At 35.5% G+C, this 12,642-nt stretch overlaps 2 protein-coding genes across 2 annotated transcripts; one reads left to right on the top strand and one right to left on the bottom strand.

The window, feature by feature from the left end:
- The first annotated feature begins 1,346 nt into the window (after window positions 1–1,346).
- On the top strand, window positions 1,347–6,354 carry LOC129889912 (putative transferase At4g12130, mitochondrial). The gene is made up of 5 exons (XM_055965384.1): window positions 1,347–1,929; window positions 4,667–4,914; window positions 5,230–5,328; window positions 5,583–5,741; window positions 5,821–6,354. Exons 1-5 carry the CDS (start codon window positions 1,469–1,471, stop codon window positions 6,057–6,059), a joined length of 1,206 nt encoding a protein of 401 aa, XP_055821359.1. The 5' UTR covers window positions 1,347–1,468; the 3' UTR covers window positions 6,060–6,354.
- Window positions 6,355–7,122: 768 nt separating this feature from the next.
- On the bottom strand, window positions 7,123–12,035 carry LOC129889911 (LRR receptor kinase BAK1). The gene is made up of 4 exons (XM_055965383.1): window positions 11,356–12,035; window positions 10,307–10,567; window positions 9,304–10,182; window positions 7,123–7,912 (listed from the first exon to the last, which is right to left on the bottom strand). Exons 1-4 carry the CDS (start codon window positions 11,792–11,794, stop codon window positions 7,434–7,436), a joined length of 2,058 nt encoding a protein of 685 aa, XP_055821358.1. The 5' UTR covers window positions 11,795–12,035; the 3' UTR covers window positions 7,123–7,433.
- Window positions 12,036–12,642: the final 607 nt, after the last annotated feature.

Raw genomic sequence — 12,642 nt, 5'->3', positions numbered from 1 at the left:
TAACATGATATACATAAAATATATATTTTTAATAAAAAATCGTACATATTTATTACATATTTAACTAATAAATATAATTGGTTTTCTTTTTGATCGGCAAATCAAATATGTAAGTTGCACATTTTTTTTTTTCATTGAGAAATCTTAAAATGATGAAGGAGGATAGTAAGAATTAAATCAATATTGAATTACTGATTATGCGGTACACTCTCATCAATTAATATTACGTTAGATTATAAGTTTTGATGATACATAGCTCGAACTTAGTTGATCAAATCCTTTTAGATTTTTCAAATCATCCCACATTAATTGCTCACTAATTAAACAAAGTTATGAAACATAAAGAGAATATATATGATTCATTCTCAAACTATGATGCGATTTATCAACAAATGAAAATAAAATAAAATAATATCTACGTAAAGAAAATTATTTTGGATAAAACACATACTATTTTTTTTTTACGTCCCATGAGTTTGCAGCATATACATGACATTTAACTTGTGAACAAACATAGACGAATACAAAATGGTTTAACCCATTTATAATTCGACCAATTTCAATCTAATCCGTTTCTCTATACATTAAATACGAAGAATAATTATGAAATTAAATCATAAAGTAAATACATCAAAAACAAGTATAGATATAAAGATATAAAGAGATTGACATCTTATTCAACTTTTAAATTGGTAGTCCAATAATAGTTATTTACTATTAATTTGATACAATTTTTAAAAAAATAATTAAATAGGGGTAATGTTATCTTCTGAATATTTTTAAATTTAATATTTTTGAAAATGAATTAAATATTAAATATTCCTCCCTCCCATTTTAATTGTCATGATAAGGTTATGCATAATCTTTAAGAAATTATGAATTAGGAACGTTATTTGCTAAAATACCCCTTATTAATTATTTAATCTTTATTTATTTATGTGCATATTTATTCTAGAATAATTAATGTTAATTAAGGGCAAAGTTGGAAAAAGATATAATTGATTTTCTCTAGATTGTTTAAATTGACAACGATTATGGGATGTAGGGAGTAATATTTAATAACAAAGTACTCCCTCCATCCATCTTTACTTGTCCATTATACTAAAAATAAATGTTAAACAATACTTGTCCAATTTATGAAATCAAGAGATAATTTTAATTTAGTTCCTAATTTACTCTTATCATTAATTACTAGTCATTTTTCTATTATATTTTTCAAAAAATTATATTTATTATATTAAAAGTGTGATATGATAAAATTAAATAAATATTGGACAAATATTATTGAACGGCGAGTAAGTTTTCCGGAAGCTGTCTAATTTATTTTCTGTAGGGAATTTTATCGAACACCTAACACCTAACTTCCTTCCGTATTCAACACGTAGCACCGTCTAAATCCAGGTGTCCAAGACCCAATTTCCATATACTGGCGATCTTCACCGCTCCACAAGCACCATCGCCGCCAGCAATGTATCGTTTCAAACAATCTCTTCCCTTCTTGATACCCAAAAATTCAACTATTAACAATTCATACAGACGCTTCTCTCATCAATCCCAGCTCGAAAATGCAGGACCCATGGCTTCACTTCTCAAGACCCGATCCGTTATCCGTTTCACCGGACCCGAAACCGTTAAATTCCTTCAGGGCCTTGTTACCAACGATGTTCGGAGGTTAGTGGATCCACAACCCGAAGATAGGACCACTTTAACCACTACCAATGCCCCTTTTGTTTCGGTTCCTCCGGTGTATGCTGCTCTTTTGACTCCTCAAGGAAGGTTTTTGTACGATATGTTCTTGTACAGGCCGCCTCGGGCTGATGATAAGCTTGATCGGACTGGTTCCAGGCCCGGCCCGGACCCTGGGGAGCTGGAATTGTTTGCTGATGTTGATGGCTCTGAATTGGACGAGCTCCTGCAGACACTGAAAAAGTGAGTTTTCAAGTTTTGAGCTTTATGTCATTTTGCATATGAAATTGAAGTTAATTGTAAATGTAGCTTTGGTGTATCAGCATGAAATTGATAAGCTAATTGTTGCTTAAGGATAAACTAGATGATGAATCATCTGCATTCATAAGAAGGGGAGCATCGGTGATAGGTAAAGTTGTTGTCACCTGACCTCCATGACCAAGAGGTTGTGAGTTCAAGTGGTGGAAATAGCCTCCTACAAAAGATTGCAGAGTAAGGCTGTGTACGATAGCAAATGATAGTAGGTTTGAAAAAGAAAGTGAGTGACGGAAACATAGCAACTAGTTAGGAAATTGTAACAGTAACAAAATAGTGCGATAACATAACCATAAGAAACAATAGATGATGATAGAAATCAAAAGCAAGACAACACTCCACTATCTACTAACCTCTTACTATCTACTAACCTCCTACCCTAATACGTGAGCTCCACACTCTCCTATCTAACACAAGGTTGAAGTAGCTAATGGAGTTGACTCGCCTCCACTTCTCTAGCTCTTTCCTCTCAGACCAAATCCATGCTACAAATATTGCTAATAACCAGGGCAACTATTGTAATGAGAAGCAATGCATAATTGAAATCTTCAGTGAGAGAGTCATAGGTCCTTGACGGAACAAGCCGAGTGATAAAGAGATCTACTCCCTGAGCAAAGACGGGGGTGGTTGACTCCAGCTTTGCTGGTATAGCTATTATGTTTCTAAAAGACCTACTTTAAGGGCATGTGTGGTAGAAGCCTGCAGAGTAACCATCAAATCAGTATGATGAACCAACCATTAATAAATTACCTCAGATGGAAACCAGGATCAAAAGAAAACTTCTTAGATGCCTGAATTAGTAAATGCAAGTCGAATGTTGTATTTATTATGCAGTTAGGTATACAGAGAAGCTTGAAGGGACAAATAGTTCTTCCAACCAGTATATGTTGGAAAGTAAGATGTATTCTGTTGAAGATTCTTTCCTAGAAAAGATGTGATATAGATCTTAGTTTCTATCATCATTGGCACATTCATCAGAACTTATTTAGATATTTTCAAAGAAAAATCCTTGTACAACCACTGTGAAGGATAGTATATTATCTTGATATTTCTTCTACTAGAAAAAATTTAAGATGAATCTATGTTTACATCACTTTTGAGTGAATCTACTTATTAGCTTGATTTTTTTCTTTTGTTGATAAAGTAACTTGAAATTTCTCTTCCTACAAAAGAGGTCAAATGCATGCATATAACACACCTACTGGCAAAGTCCGAATTCTAATGAAAGAACTATGTGATACATGAACAAAGATATCTGGAACGGCTGGAGCTTACTTTCCTTTTTTATGCTAGAAACATGTGTAAGACTTCTTCCTTCTAGCCATGATGTAGTTTGCTAAATCGTATTTGCTGCAATACAAGGTGCTCTAGCTAATAGTTTAGTTAACCTTTATTCTTTACTTACATTACAGTGTTATACCTTGTGATGATTCTTTATTTTATGTAGGGATTGCATGAGATCCATCATGATGTCGTGGTGATGTAAAAAGTGATTTTGACTTATCATACTGGCTGCACTAAAGAATCTAGAAAAGAGTTGCTAGACTGTTGACTGTTGAGTGTCTGATCTGATTTTAGATAGAATTGACAGCAAAGGAGGATGTCCCATATTAACTCAGTTTACTTGTATATTTGTAACGCAATCAAAATTAGAAACTGAAATCAAAGCTCCATCAAAAACAAAGCTTAAAATCCAATGAGAAAAAGATGTCACCATCCGACCATGTTGATGCGAGTGATGCAGGGCCTGATGGGTGAACGATGGATTTCTACCAAAATTCTTGGGATTCCATCAGTACAGACATCATGGAAGTCCTGCATCACTACCATCAACATAGTTGGATGGTGAGGTCAAGTAATGCTTCCTTCGTTGCCTGGATTCCCAAGAAAAAAGAGCCTTATGTTTAAGGACTATAAGACCAATTGGGAGCCTTTATAAAATTGTCTCAAAAGTCCTAACAGAGAGGCTCAAAGCAGTGATGGTGAAGTGGTCTCAAAACAATCAGAATGCTTTTCTTATACCTCTTTGATTGTACATGAAGTTCTAGAGTGGAAATTGAAAGAGGGAGGTGCAGGTATTCTCCGCAAGCTGGATCATGAAAGCCTTTGATCAGTTGAACTGGTTTTATCTCATTTCACTACTCAAAAACCTGGGATTTGGACATAGTTGGATTAAATTTAACATCTCTACTGTCAAGTACTCTGTTCTTATTAACAGAAGCCAAGTTGCCAAGTTGCGGCTCAAGCAATCTTTAACCTAGGTGATCTTTTCATTAAAGGCCTACTTTGATGAGACATGGAAATGGTCCACTGATATTGGTGACACCGATCCGTCCTCTATGGATGGATATGTGAGTTACGATGTAAAGATCCTGAGGATAAGCAGTTGTGAAAGCTGCAAGCTGCAATTCCTCATAGTTGGACTAATGGTGACTAGTTGATTGAATCATAAGTCGATGTATCATTATTCCCTTGGATTAGCTGCTGGAATGGTTCATCTAGAATGCATGCCTGTATTTCCTGGTTATTAGAAAATTGTTGTTTTTGAGGGCTTGAAATGGCAAAGTCCGGAAAATGTGTCCTTTGGGATACAGTTTCTTTTACTGTCATTATTGTATATTGGTTTGACTCTTGTAAAAGATGTGTGTATATATTGTTTATGCAGGTATCGGTTGAGGTCTAAGGTTGAAATAGAGAGCGTGGCTGATGATTTCTCTTGCTGGCAGAGGTTTGGCCAAGATTTAACTCAGAAGTCCTGTGAAGAGCCAGATGCTGCTTCCCTTGGATGGGGTGGTGGGTTTGATCGCTCTGGCCAGTCATCTTCACAAGGAAATAATTGTGGGTGGCTATGGTATAGAGATCCCAGATTAGATTGCCTTGGATTCAGGGGCATTTTTCCATCCAACACAACTCGTAAGTCTTGGTTACTTACCTTTCCAATCCTTCATCTCTTTTGCTGTCCTCATTTTGTCCAGAAGTTGGCACAGCCCCATATCCTGCTCTGATCAGTGTAGACTTGTTGTCTTCATCTTTATTGATATGCTTCTTTGATTCAGAAATTTGACCTTGAAAATTCAGGTTATAGTTAGTATATAATTTACTCTTGGTCATGTCATCTAATTACTCATATTTCTACATGATTAAGCATAAACTTTATGTCTTTTCAACATGTTATACTAGTCGTAGATCTTGTACATGCTTGCTCATATATTCTCAAATTTGCTTCAGCACCTTTGGTTGAGGCAGACAAAGAGACCAACGAAGAGAATTATCTTCTGTGGAGGTTGGAGAAGGGAGTTGCAGAAGGCTCAGCTGAGATTCCTAAAGGTGTACTTTAATTAATCTATAGTGAAGTCTCACTTTCTGCTCAAGTTTTCAGCCTCCTCTATGCAATTATTTTGTGGGAAACGACAATTTGAGAATCTGCAAGTATCTGAAATACTGGATGTATGGAAATGGATCCTGAGAGAGCTATAGAAATTGTCTCCTAAACCGGGCTATAGAGCCTTTTATTTATCTTCAGTTGAACTCTTTGCCTTTGTTTGTTATGAATCACTTTTCTGATCTATAACTGTTCACAGGTGAAGCTGTGCCGCTTGAGTATAATCTTTCTGGTTTAAATGGAATAAGCTTTGATAAGGGATGCTATGTGGGCCAAGAACTCATTGCTCGCACTCATCATCGTGGGGTCATTCGGAAACGGTTGCTTCCCCTTAAGTTTGTGAATGACAGTGGAAAAGGTAGCTTTCTTATTGTTTTCTAGAGTAATTCATACTATTTCAGAACCATTGACGAGTCGCCCTTCTCCTTCTAAACCAGAGGTGGAACAAAAAGTTGCTCCAAGGTCAGAAGTAATTGATGCATCATCTGGAAAGAAAGCAGGAACTGTCACAACTGCCCTTGGAACCCGTGGTTTGGGTCTTCTGCGCTTGGATGAAGCCTTTAAAGGATCGTTAACAATACGAGGTTTGGATGATGTCAAGGTCAAGGCAATTAAACCAGAGTGGTGGCCTGCTGAATGGTTATTAGATCAACAAGAACAGACTGCAGCTGCATAGAGTGAACCTAATTATTGACTGCTCACTCACATCCTGCCAAAGTTGGCAATAACTCCTTTAAAGTTTGAGTTCCCTTTTTTTGAAGATCATCAGTTCTTGGATACGAAGAATGGAAAGGAATAAGACGGCTCATTGGACGAGAGAACTTTGTAGTAGCAGTTGATATTATTGTACAAATATATTCTGTTATTGACATAATAAGCAAACATGTCCACCTTAGGATCATGTAATATGTTGCTGGTTTGAATTCCCAATCGCAATTAATCAGAACTGTCTGGACCGTGTAATTAGGTAACTTTGGCAAGTCTGGGATGAGAAGAGAACAGTGCATCTTTGATTGGGACAAATGGGTTTATAACTATGATTGATTCACTTTTGTAAAAGAGACAAATTACCATCACCACTTGGAGGTTACAGTGAACTAGCGGAGTTTGGAAGACCAAGTCTTTATGAACATTTTGGCAAATATATGAATGAGAGATAAGTTACTACTATCACTAAATGGAGAGAGATATAATATGCACTAAAAAGTCCTTTTTGTTTCTCTCTCTCACATTTCTCTCTCACACATATATATATTTTCCACGTGTGTACCTATTATGGGCAGGTAAAGTGCTTCTTGAATTCAAGGAGGGTTGAGTATTTACAACGCCACTTGACGGTGTTCCACATATATTTTTTGTTTCACTTGTAAATATTTTTTAATCTGATCTCACAGCTTCAGTGGAACTTGCTTTTCACTTTGTTAGGTAGTTTCCTATCACATTACATTCATAAACCTCATGCATTTCAATCATACTATCTTATATGCATAACATATTCATCTATTATGTTTTTCTCCTAAAAATTGTTCAGTTTTCTAGCACCTTGACTCCACAATCCATCCATTTTTTTTACAAGGGCTAAATTTGCAGTCATCCCACTGGAGAGAATCAAAAGAATCGATTCAATATATTTTTTATGTATCCATAGGTACTGTACTGATTTGGATTAGTCGATACAAAAAGGGAACGCATATATTAAAACATTGGCCCTGAAAAGACATTAAAATACTGTCAAAAGATCAAATAATGGTACAAGTTCATAAGCTCCCTCTTTATCTCTTCTGAGAATACTGTCAAAAGATCAAATAATGGTACAAGTTCATAAGCTCCCTCTTTATCTCTTCTGAGCTACAACAATCAAAGACGCCAAGGGGAATCTTCCAAAGAATTTGTTCAATCTGCCTCATTATATACAGAAAATCAAGTGATGTTGCATAATACAATAGATAGAAAACTGCAGCTCTAATGCTATGGCACTTGTTCCCTATGGTTAACAATCATCAACAAATTTCAACGCGGACAAAAAAGACGGACTTCATTTTTTCCTTTTTCAACCACCACTAGACTTGTTCAATTCTTCATTTACTGAAACCATACTTGGCCTGCAATCTGGATCCTCAAGAGTGCAACTTACTGCAAGTTTAGTTAGCATAGTTGCTTCACTTACGGAGAATGTTCCCTTGAGATTAGGGTCAATGAAGTTCTCAAAGTTACAAGATTCAGCTGCAAGTCTCATTGAGTAGTCCAGAAGTCCTTTACCAGAGAGTACTTGAAGGATAATTACTCCAAATGCGTATACATCGCTCTTTTCTGTGAATCGGCCAGTTGTAATGTATTCAGGAGCCATATATCCAAGTGCAGCACTGACCTTAAGTGCAGAATAAACAACATCATCAGCAAGTAGCTTTAGTAAACCACAGTCCAATATTAGTGGAGTGAACTGTTGATCCAGGAGGACTTTTTCCACGGATATGTTGCGATGAACCATGGAAGGTTTGTCTGGTTCGGAGCTGTGCAGATATCCTAGTCCTGTTAGAAAGATGCAAAACGATCGCTATTAGTCAAAAGGAAATATGAAGGAATCATATTACAATAGAATGCAAAAAAACATGTGCAAGTCTTCCCTGATTCTCACAAAAAAAATATAAATGGTAAGTTGAAATCATTCACCATCATAGTGTAATAAAGGTTTTATTAATTAGAGACCCTAGCTATACTAAAACTTAGCTCAAATATCTGTTGCCTGTTGTTTCTAAAATGAAAAACTGAAGTTAATGCAGTGATGGTGCAACTCTGCTACTTCATCTTTAATCAAATCAAAGGCACTGGTTTTGAAACAGTGAAAACAGGACAACTATTAAATGCACATATTAATCTGGTTCTTTAAGACATGTCCTACTTTTCCCTTGATGGCAAGGAAACTTGAATTTTCAATTAAAGCAATAATTGGCAACCTTTCTCTGGTCTTCTTTGACGACACAACAATTACTGTCCCACAACTAAGTTTGAACCTGGCAATAATTTCAATCTTTCTCTGTATTCATATTACTCCTTCCGTCCCAAATAAATGTCGCTTTAGCATAAAAAACTTGTCCCAATATAATTGTTGATTTAGGAATTCAAGACAAAAAATAGTACTCCTTGTTTCCAGCTATACCTTTATATTAAAGAACTAATCTTTCTAATAGTGCTCAATTCTTAGAAAACATCTAATAAATAGGGGTGACTCAGTGAACTATACCAAGAGTTTATTATTTTTTCCTATTGGACATGAAATGAGCTAAAGCGACACTTATTTTGGGACAGAGGGAGTAATTTGATAATGCATTAACCATACGGGTAGAACCAGGTAAGGCCGAGGGGTAGGCGGAAAATTACACTGAAATCATTTTTCATGAATAAATATAGTAGAGGTTGAACCCCCTCGACTTATTTGTGTGTTTACTTCTTCTATATATAGAAGGGGAGCCTTGGAGTAACTGGTAAAGTTGCTGCCATTGACCAGGAGGTCACGGGTTCAAGCCTTGGAAACAGCCTCTGGCAGAAATGCAAGGTAAGGCTGCGTACAATAGACCCTTGTGGTCAGGCCCTTCCTCGGACCCTGCGCATAGCGGGAGCCTTAGTGCACCGGGCTGCCCTTTTTTTACTTCTTCTATATATAACTCCCTTACTGAAAATCCTGACTTTGTCACTGATTAGCCATGCCAGTGGATCTACAATCACATCCTGTGAGAAGCACTATAGTGGTAATAAACTGCCTATGCAGTGGAACTCCTAAAAGACCACATTCTGGGGAAAATATTATACAACCATAATTATTTCCTAACTTGAAATATTCTGAAAAATTTGCAGAGAATGTTAAAGAGTTGTTTTGAAGTTCAATAAAGATGTAATGATGAACAAAAGCAAAGAAGACCAACCTTTTGCAATCCCCTTGATGATTGAAACTCTTTTGGACCAGTCAAGAACATGGTTTCTGTTTACATCAACATCAAGATACTGAGAGAGGTTCCCTTTAGAGGCAAAGTCATATATTAAAAAGCATTCACCTCTTCCCTTTGAACAACAGAAACCTCTTAGCTTGACAAGGTTTTCATGCTTCAGGGAGGTTAATAAGCTCAATCCTTCCATGAACTCGGTCTCCTCCGACTTACAACTTGTCACACTGATGCTTTTTACAGCTACTATAGATCCATCTTTTAAAATTCCTTTATAGACAGCAGAGAAATTGCTCCGTCCCAATAGATTTAAATCTGTAAAATACTGAGTTGCAGACTCAACCTCTTCCAAATTGAACTTGAATCCATTTAAGAACTCATTGTACATGCTGTTGCAACTCTTTTCAGGGGTCATAGGGTCCCAACGATTTGAGTACTCAACAGTAAGTAGCGGAGAAGGGCTTCTCTTGTATATTTCCTTTGCCTGATCAGTGCTAAGCCTATCATCCGATGCATCACTCGTGTTTCCTACTTTTTGTTTAAGTCTTCTTCGTCTGAATATACCGAAAACTACAGCTATTACCAAAGTTACAGTGACTGTAATCACTGAAGCAACAATAATTGCTTGAGGAAATTTTGATGATCTTGAACAATGAGTTCCATTACAATGCAACGGACTAATATGAGCAGCTCCTGGGACATCTTTAGGGACACCGTTATTCTTGGAATCAGGTAAATCAGAACCACCTTGATTCACATTGACATGATCCCAGAAAGTGCAAACTCTCAATGAAGTAAATCCAGAACCACATAAACCAGGATTGCTTTCAAAATTGAATTTTTCATTCAGTCTCCTTAGAGCTTCAAATCAGTTCAAAAAAACGAGAAAAAAGAGGTTTAATCAGAACACATTCAAAAGATATAACTTCAAGAACTAGGCAAAAAGGATTAATAAAATGTTGAGAACTCAAAAAGGGCAACTAACCTGGAGGAACAACTCCAGAGAGGGTGTTATTTTGTACTTCTAGAGCTTCCAACTGGGGAGAAGCAGCTAATTTTAATGGAATCGGACCAGATAGCTGATTGAATCCCAGATATAACCTTTTCAAGGTCCCGAGGTTTCCTAAGTTCACTGGAATTTCACCTGTCAACCTGTCATGTTGCAATTCAAGAACACTCAATTTCTTCAAGAACCCAATCTCTGTTGGTATGCTCCCTGTCAACTGGTTACAACTCAAGTCCAGCACTGTGAACAACAAAATGCCCAAATCACCTTAGAACACACATCATTGTATAAAAGGAAAAAAGGATCAAAAAAATTCTTGTATTTCTTGTCACCTCATAATAAAGAAATTTCAGTATGCTGTGCAGACCAAGAATATAATTAACAAGAAAGAATAAAGACCAGAAAAAGGGGGTGGGGGTGCAACAGTGGCAGAAGTAGGAATTCTAACAAGGGATACTTGGAATTCGAATCTGAAACCTAAAGCCATTTTGAGCCACTTCTACTGTTGTCCTTAAAGATTTCCTCATATGAGGTAATTCAACAATTTATATATATACTAAAAGTTTATTTTCAATCAAATTTGCACTGTACAATTATTGAACAAAGGGAATTCAATTGCACTCTCTTCAGACGAAAGCCAAAAAGAAAAACCACCACTGCACACAAAGCTCTTCCTTTATAAAACCAAAAAAATCTATATAAATCTCTAAGAAATTTTGTAGACTCATTATTCAGCAGCACAAAAAAAAAACAGTAGAATGAAACAGAAAGTAATTTCCCTGACAAGAGGGATTGATCAAGTTGTAAGCACCCTCTACCTCCAACTTTAAGGTTGTTGGTTCGAGTCACTAAAACAGGATCTTCAAGAACAATTATTTAAAATAGTTGAATGAGACAGCTATTTTTAGAAATCACGACAGATAAATTGAGATCGAGTCACCAAAGCAGCAAAAAGGTGGCATCTAAGAAAAAAGAAGAAGCAATCTCCATCTAAATTAAACAGAAAGATATTTACAAAGGCTACAAACCTTGTAGACTAGCCATCTTTCCAAGTTCTGGTGGTATAATACCAGAAAGATTGTTCACATTGAGATAAAGATCATTCAACTCAGTCAAATTCCCAAGTTCCTTTGGTATTTCCCCTGTTAAAGAATTATAATGCAAGTAAAGACCAGATAGACACTTCAGCTCAGCAATTGCTGGTGACAATTTTCCAGTAAGTCCTCCGTTTGTCAATGTAATATTTGTTACTTTATGATGTTCATTACAAATGACACCAAGAAAAGAACCACTACATGGATCACCATCACTTGTCCATGAAGAAAGTTTCTTGCTTTCTGGGTCCAAAGCTGATTTAATCTCCATTAAAGCTCTCACCTCAGCATTTCCACAAACAGGTTCTATGCAAGAAAATTCAACAAGAAACAGAATAAAAATAAAAGTTAACAGAAAATAATTAACACCCATTTTTCTGAATTTTATGATCTTTCAGACTTGAGTGAAAAGTTGAGTTCTTTATGAAGTACTAGTGAGCTTTTGCATTGGGATTTCAATGGTGTTTCACAGTAGAGAAAAAGGAAAATGGGGGAGTTTATTGGTGTGAATTGTCAAAGAGAAAAGGGAGTTAGTCATTTGAAATACAGAAAGGAAGACTTTTGAGCATAGTGTCTGACACATGCATGCACATTCCTAGATATAACATTATCTGTATTGTATTAAGCATTCGATAGAATTTAATAATTTTGAAGCAAATTTATATTTATATAATTTAATAATTTTGATGTAAATTTATATATTTAATATGCCTAACTAAATTATTAAGAACTCAACAACTTTATTTAATTTTAGAGTCTTAAATTTGAAATTTTAGCTTATTTCCTCATTTTTAAAAGTTATTTTTCTAACTATGCCAATAAATTCAAAGTTTAAGTCATATACACTAATAAAGGGTACCTTTGATAGGAAGGAAAATGTCTCTTAATATTTTCTTGAACAATAAATAATATTTTTTAGTATTTGATAAATAAATAAAAAAATATTATGCCAAAAATATTCACATGTACTATATGAAAACATTATGAGATAGGAGTGGAAGGGGGGTTGCAAGGGGTAGGGGGAGTTTGGGGGGGAGATAATATTAATTATGAAACTTGCTCCATGCTTGCTTTAATAAAATTATTTTTTTAATTTTTAAGAAATTTGTTTTCTTAAAAATAATAATTCTAAATCACATTTTGATTAACAAAATATGAAGAAAAAAAATGTTGTTTTTTCCCATACCAAATACATTTAGTATTTAAAAAATATTTGCATCA

The sequence above is a fragment of the Solanum dulcamara genome, chromosome 5, assembly GCF_947179165.1.
Source record: "Solanum dulcamara chromosome 5, daSolDulc1.2, whole genome shotgun sequence".
Taxonomy (NCBI): Eukaryota; Viridiplantae; Streptophyta; class Magnoliopsida; order Solanales; family Solanaceae; genus Solanum; species Solanum dulcamara.
This window is presented reverse-complemented; position numbering and strand designations above follow the sequence as displayed.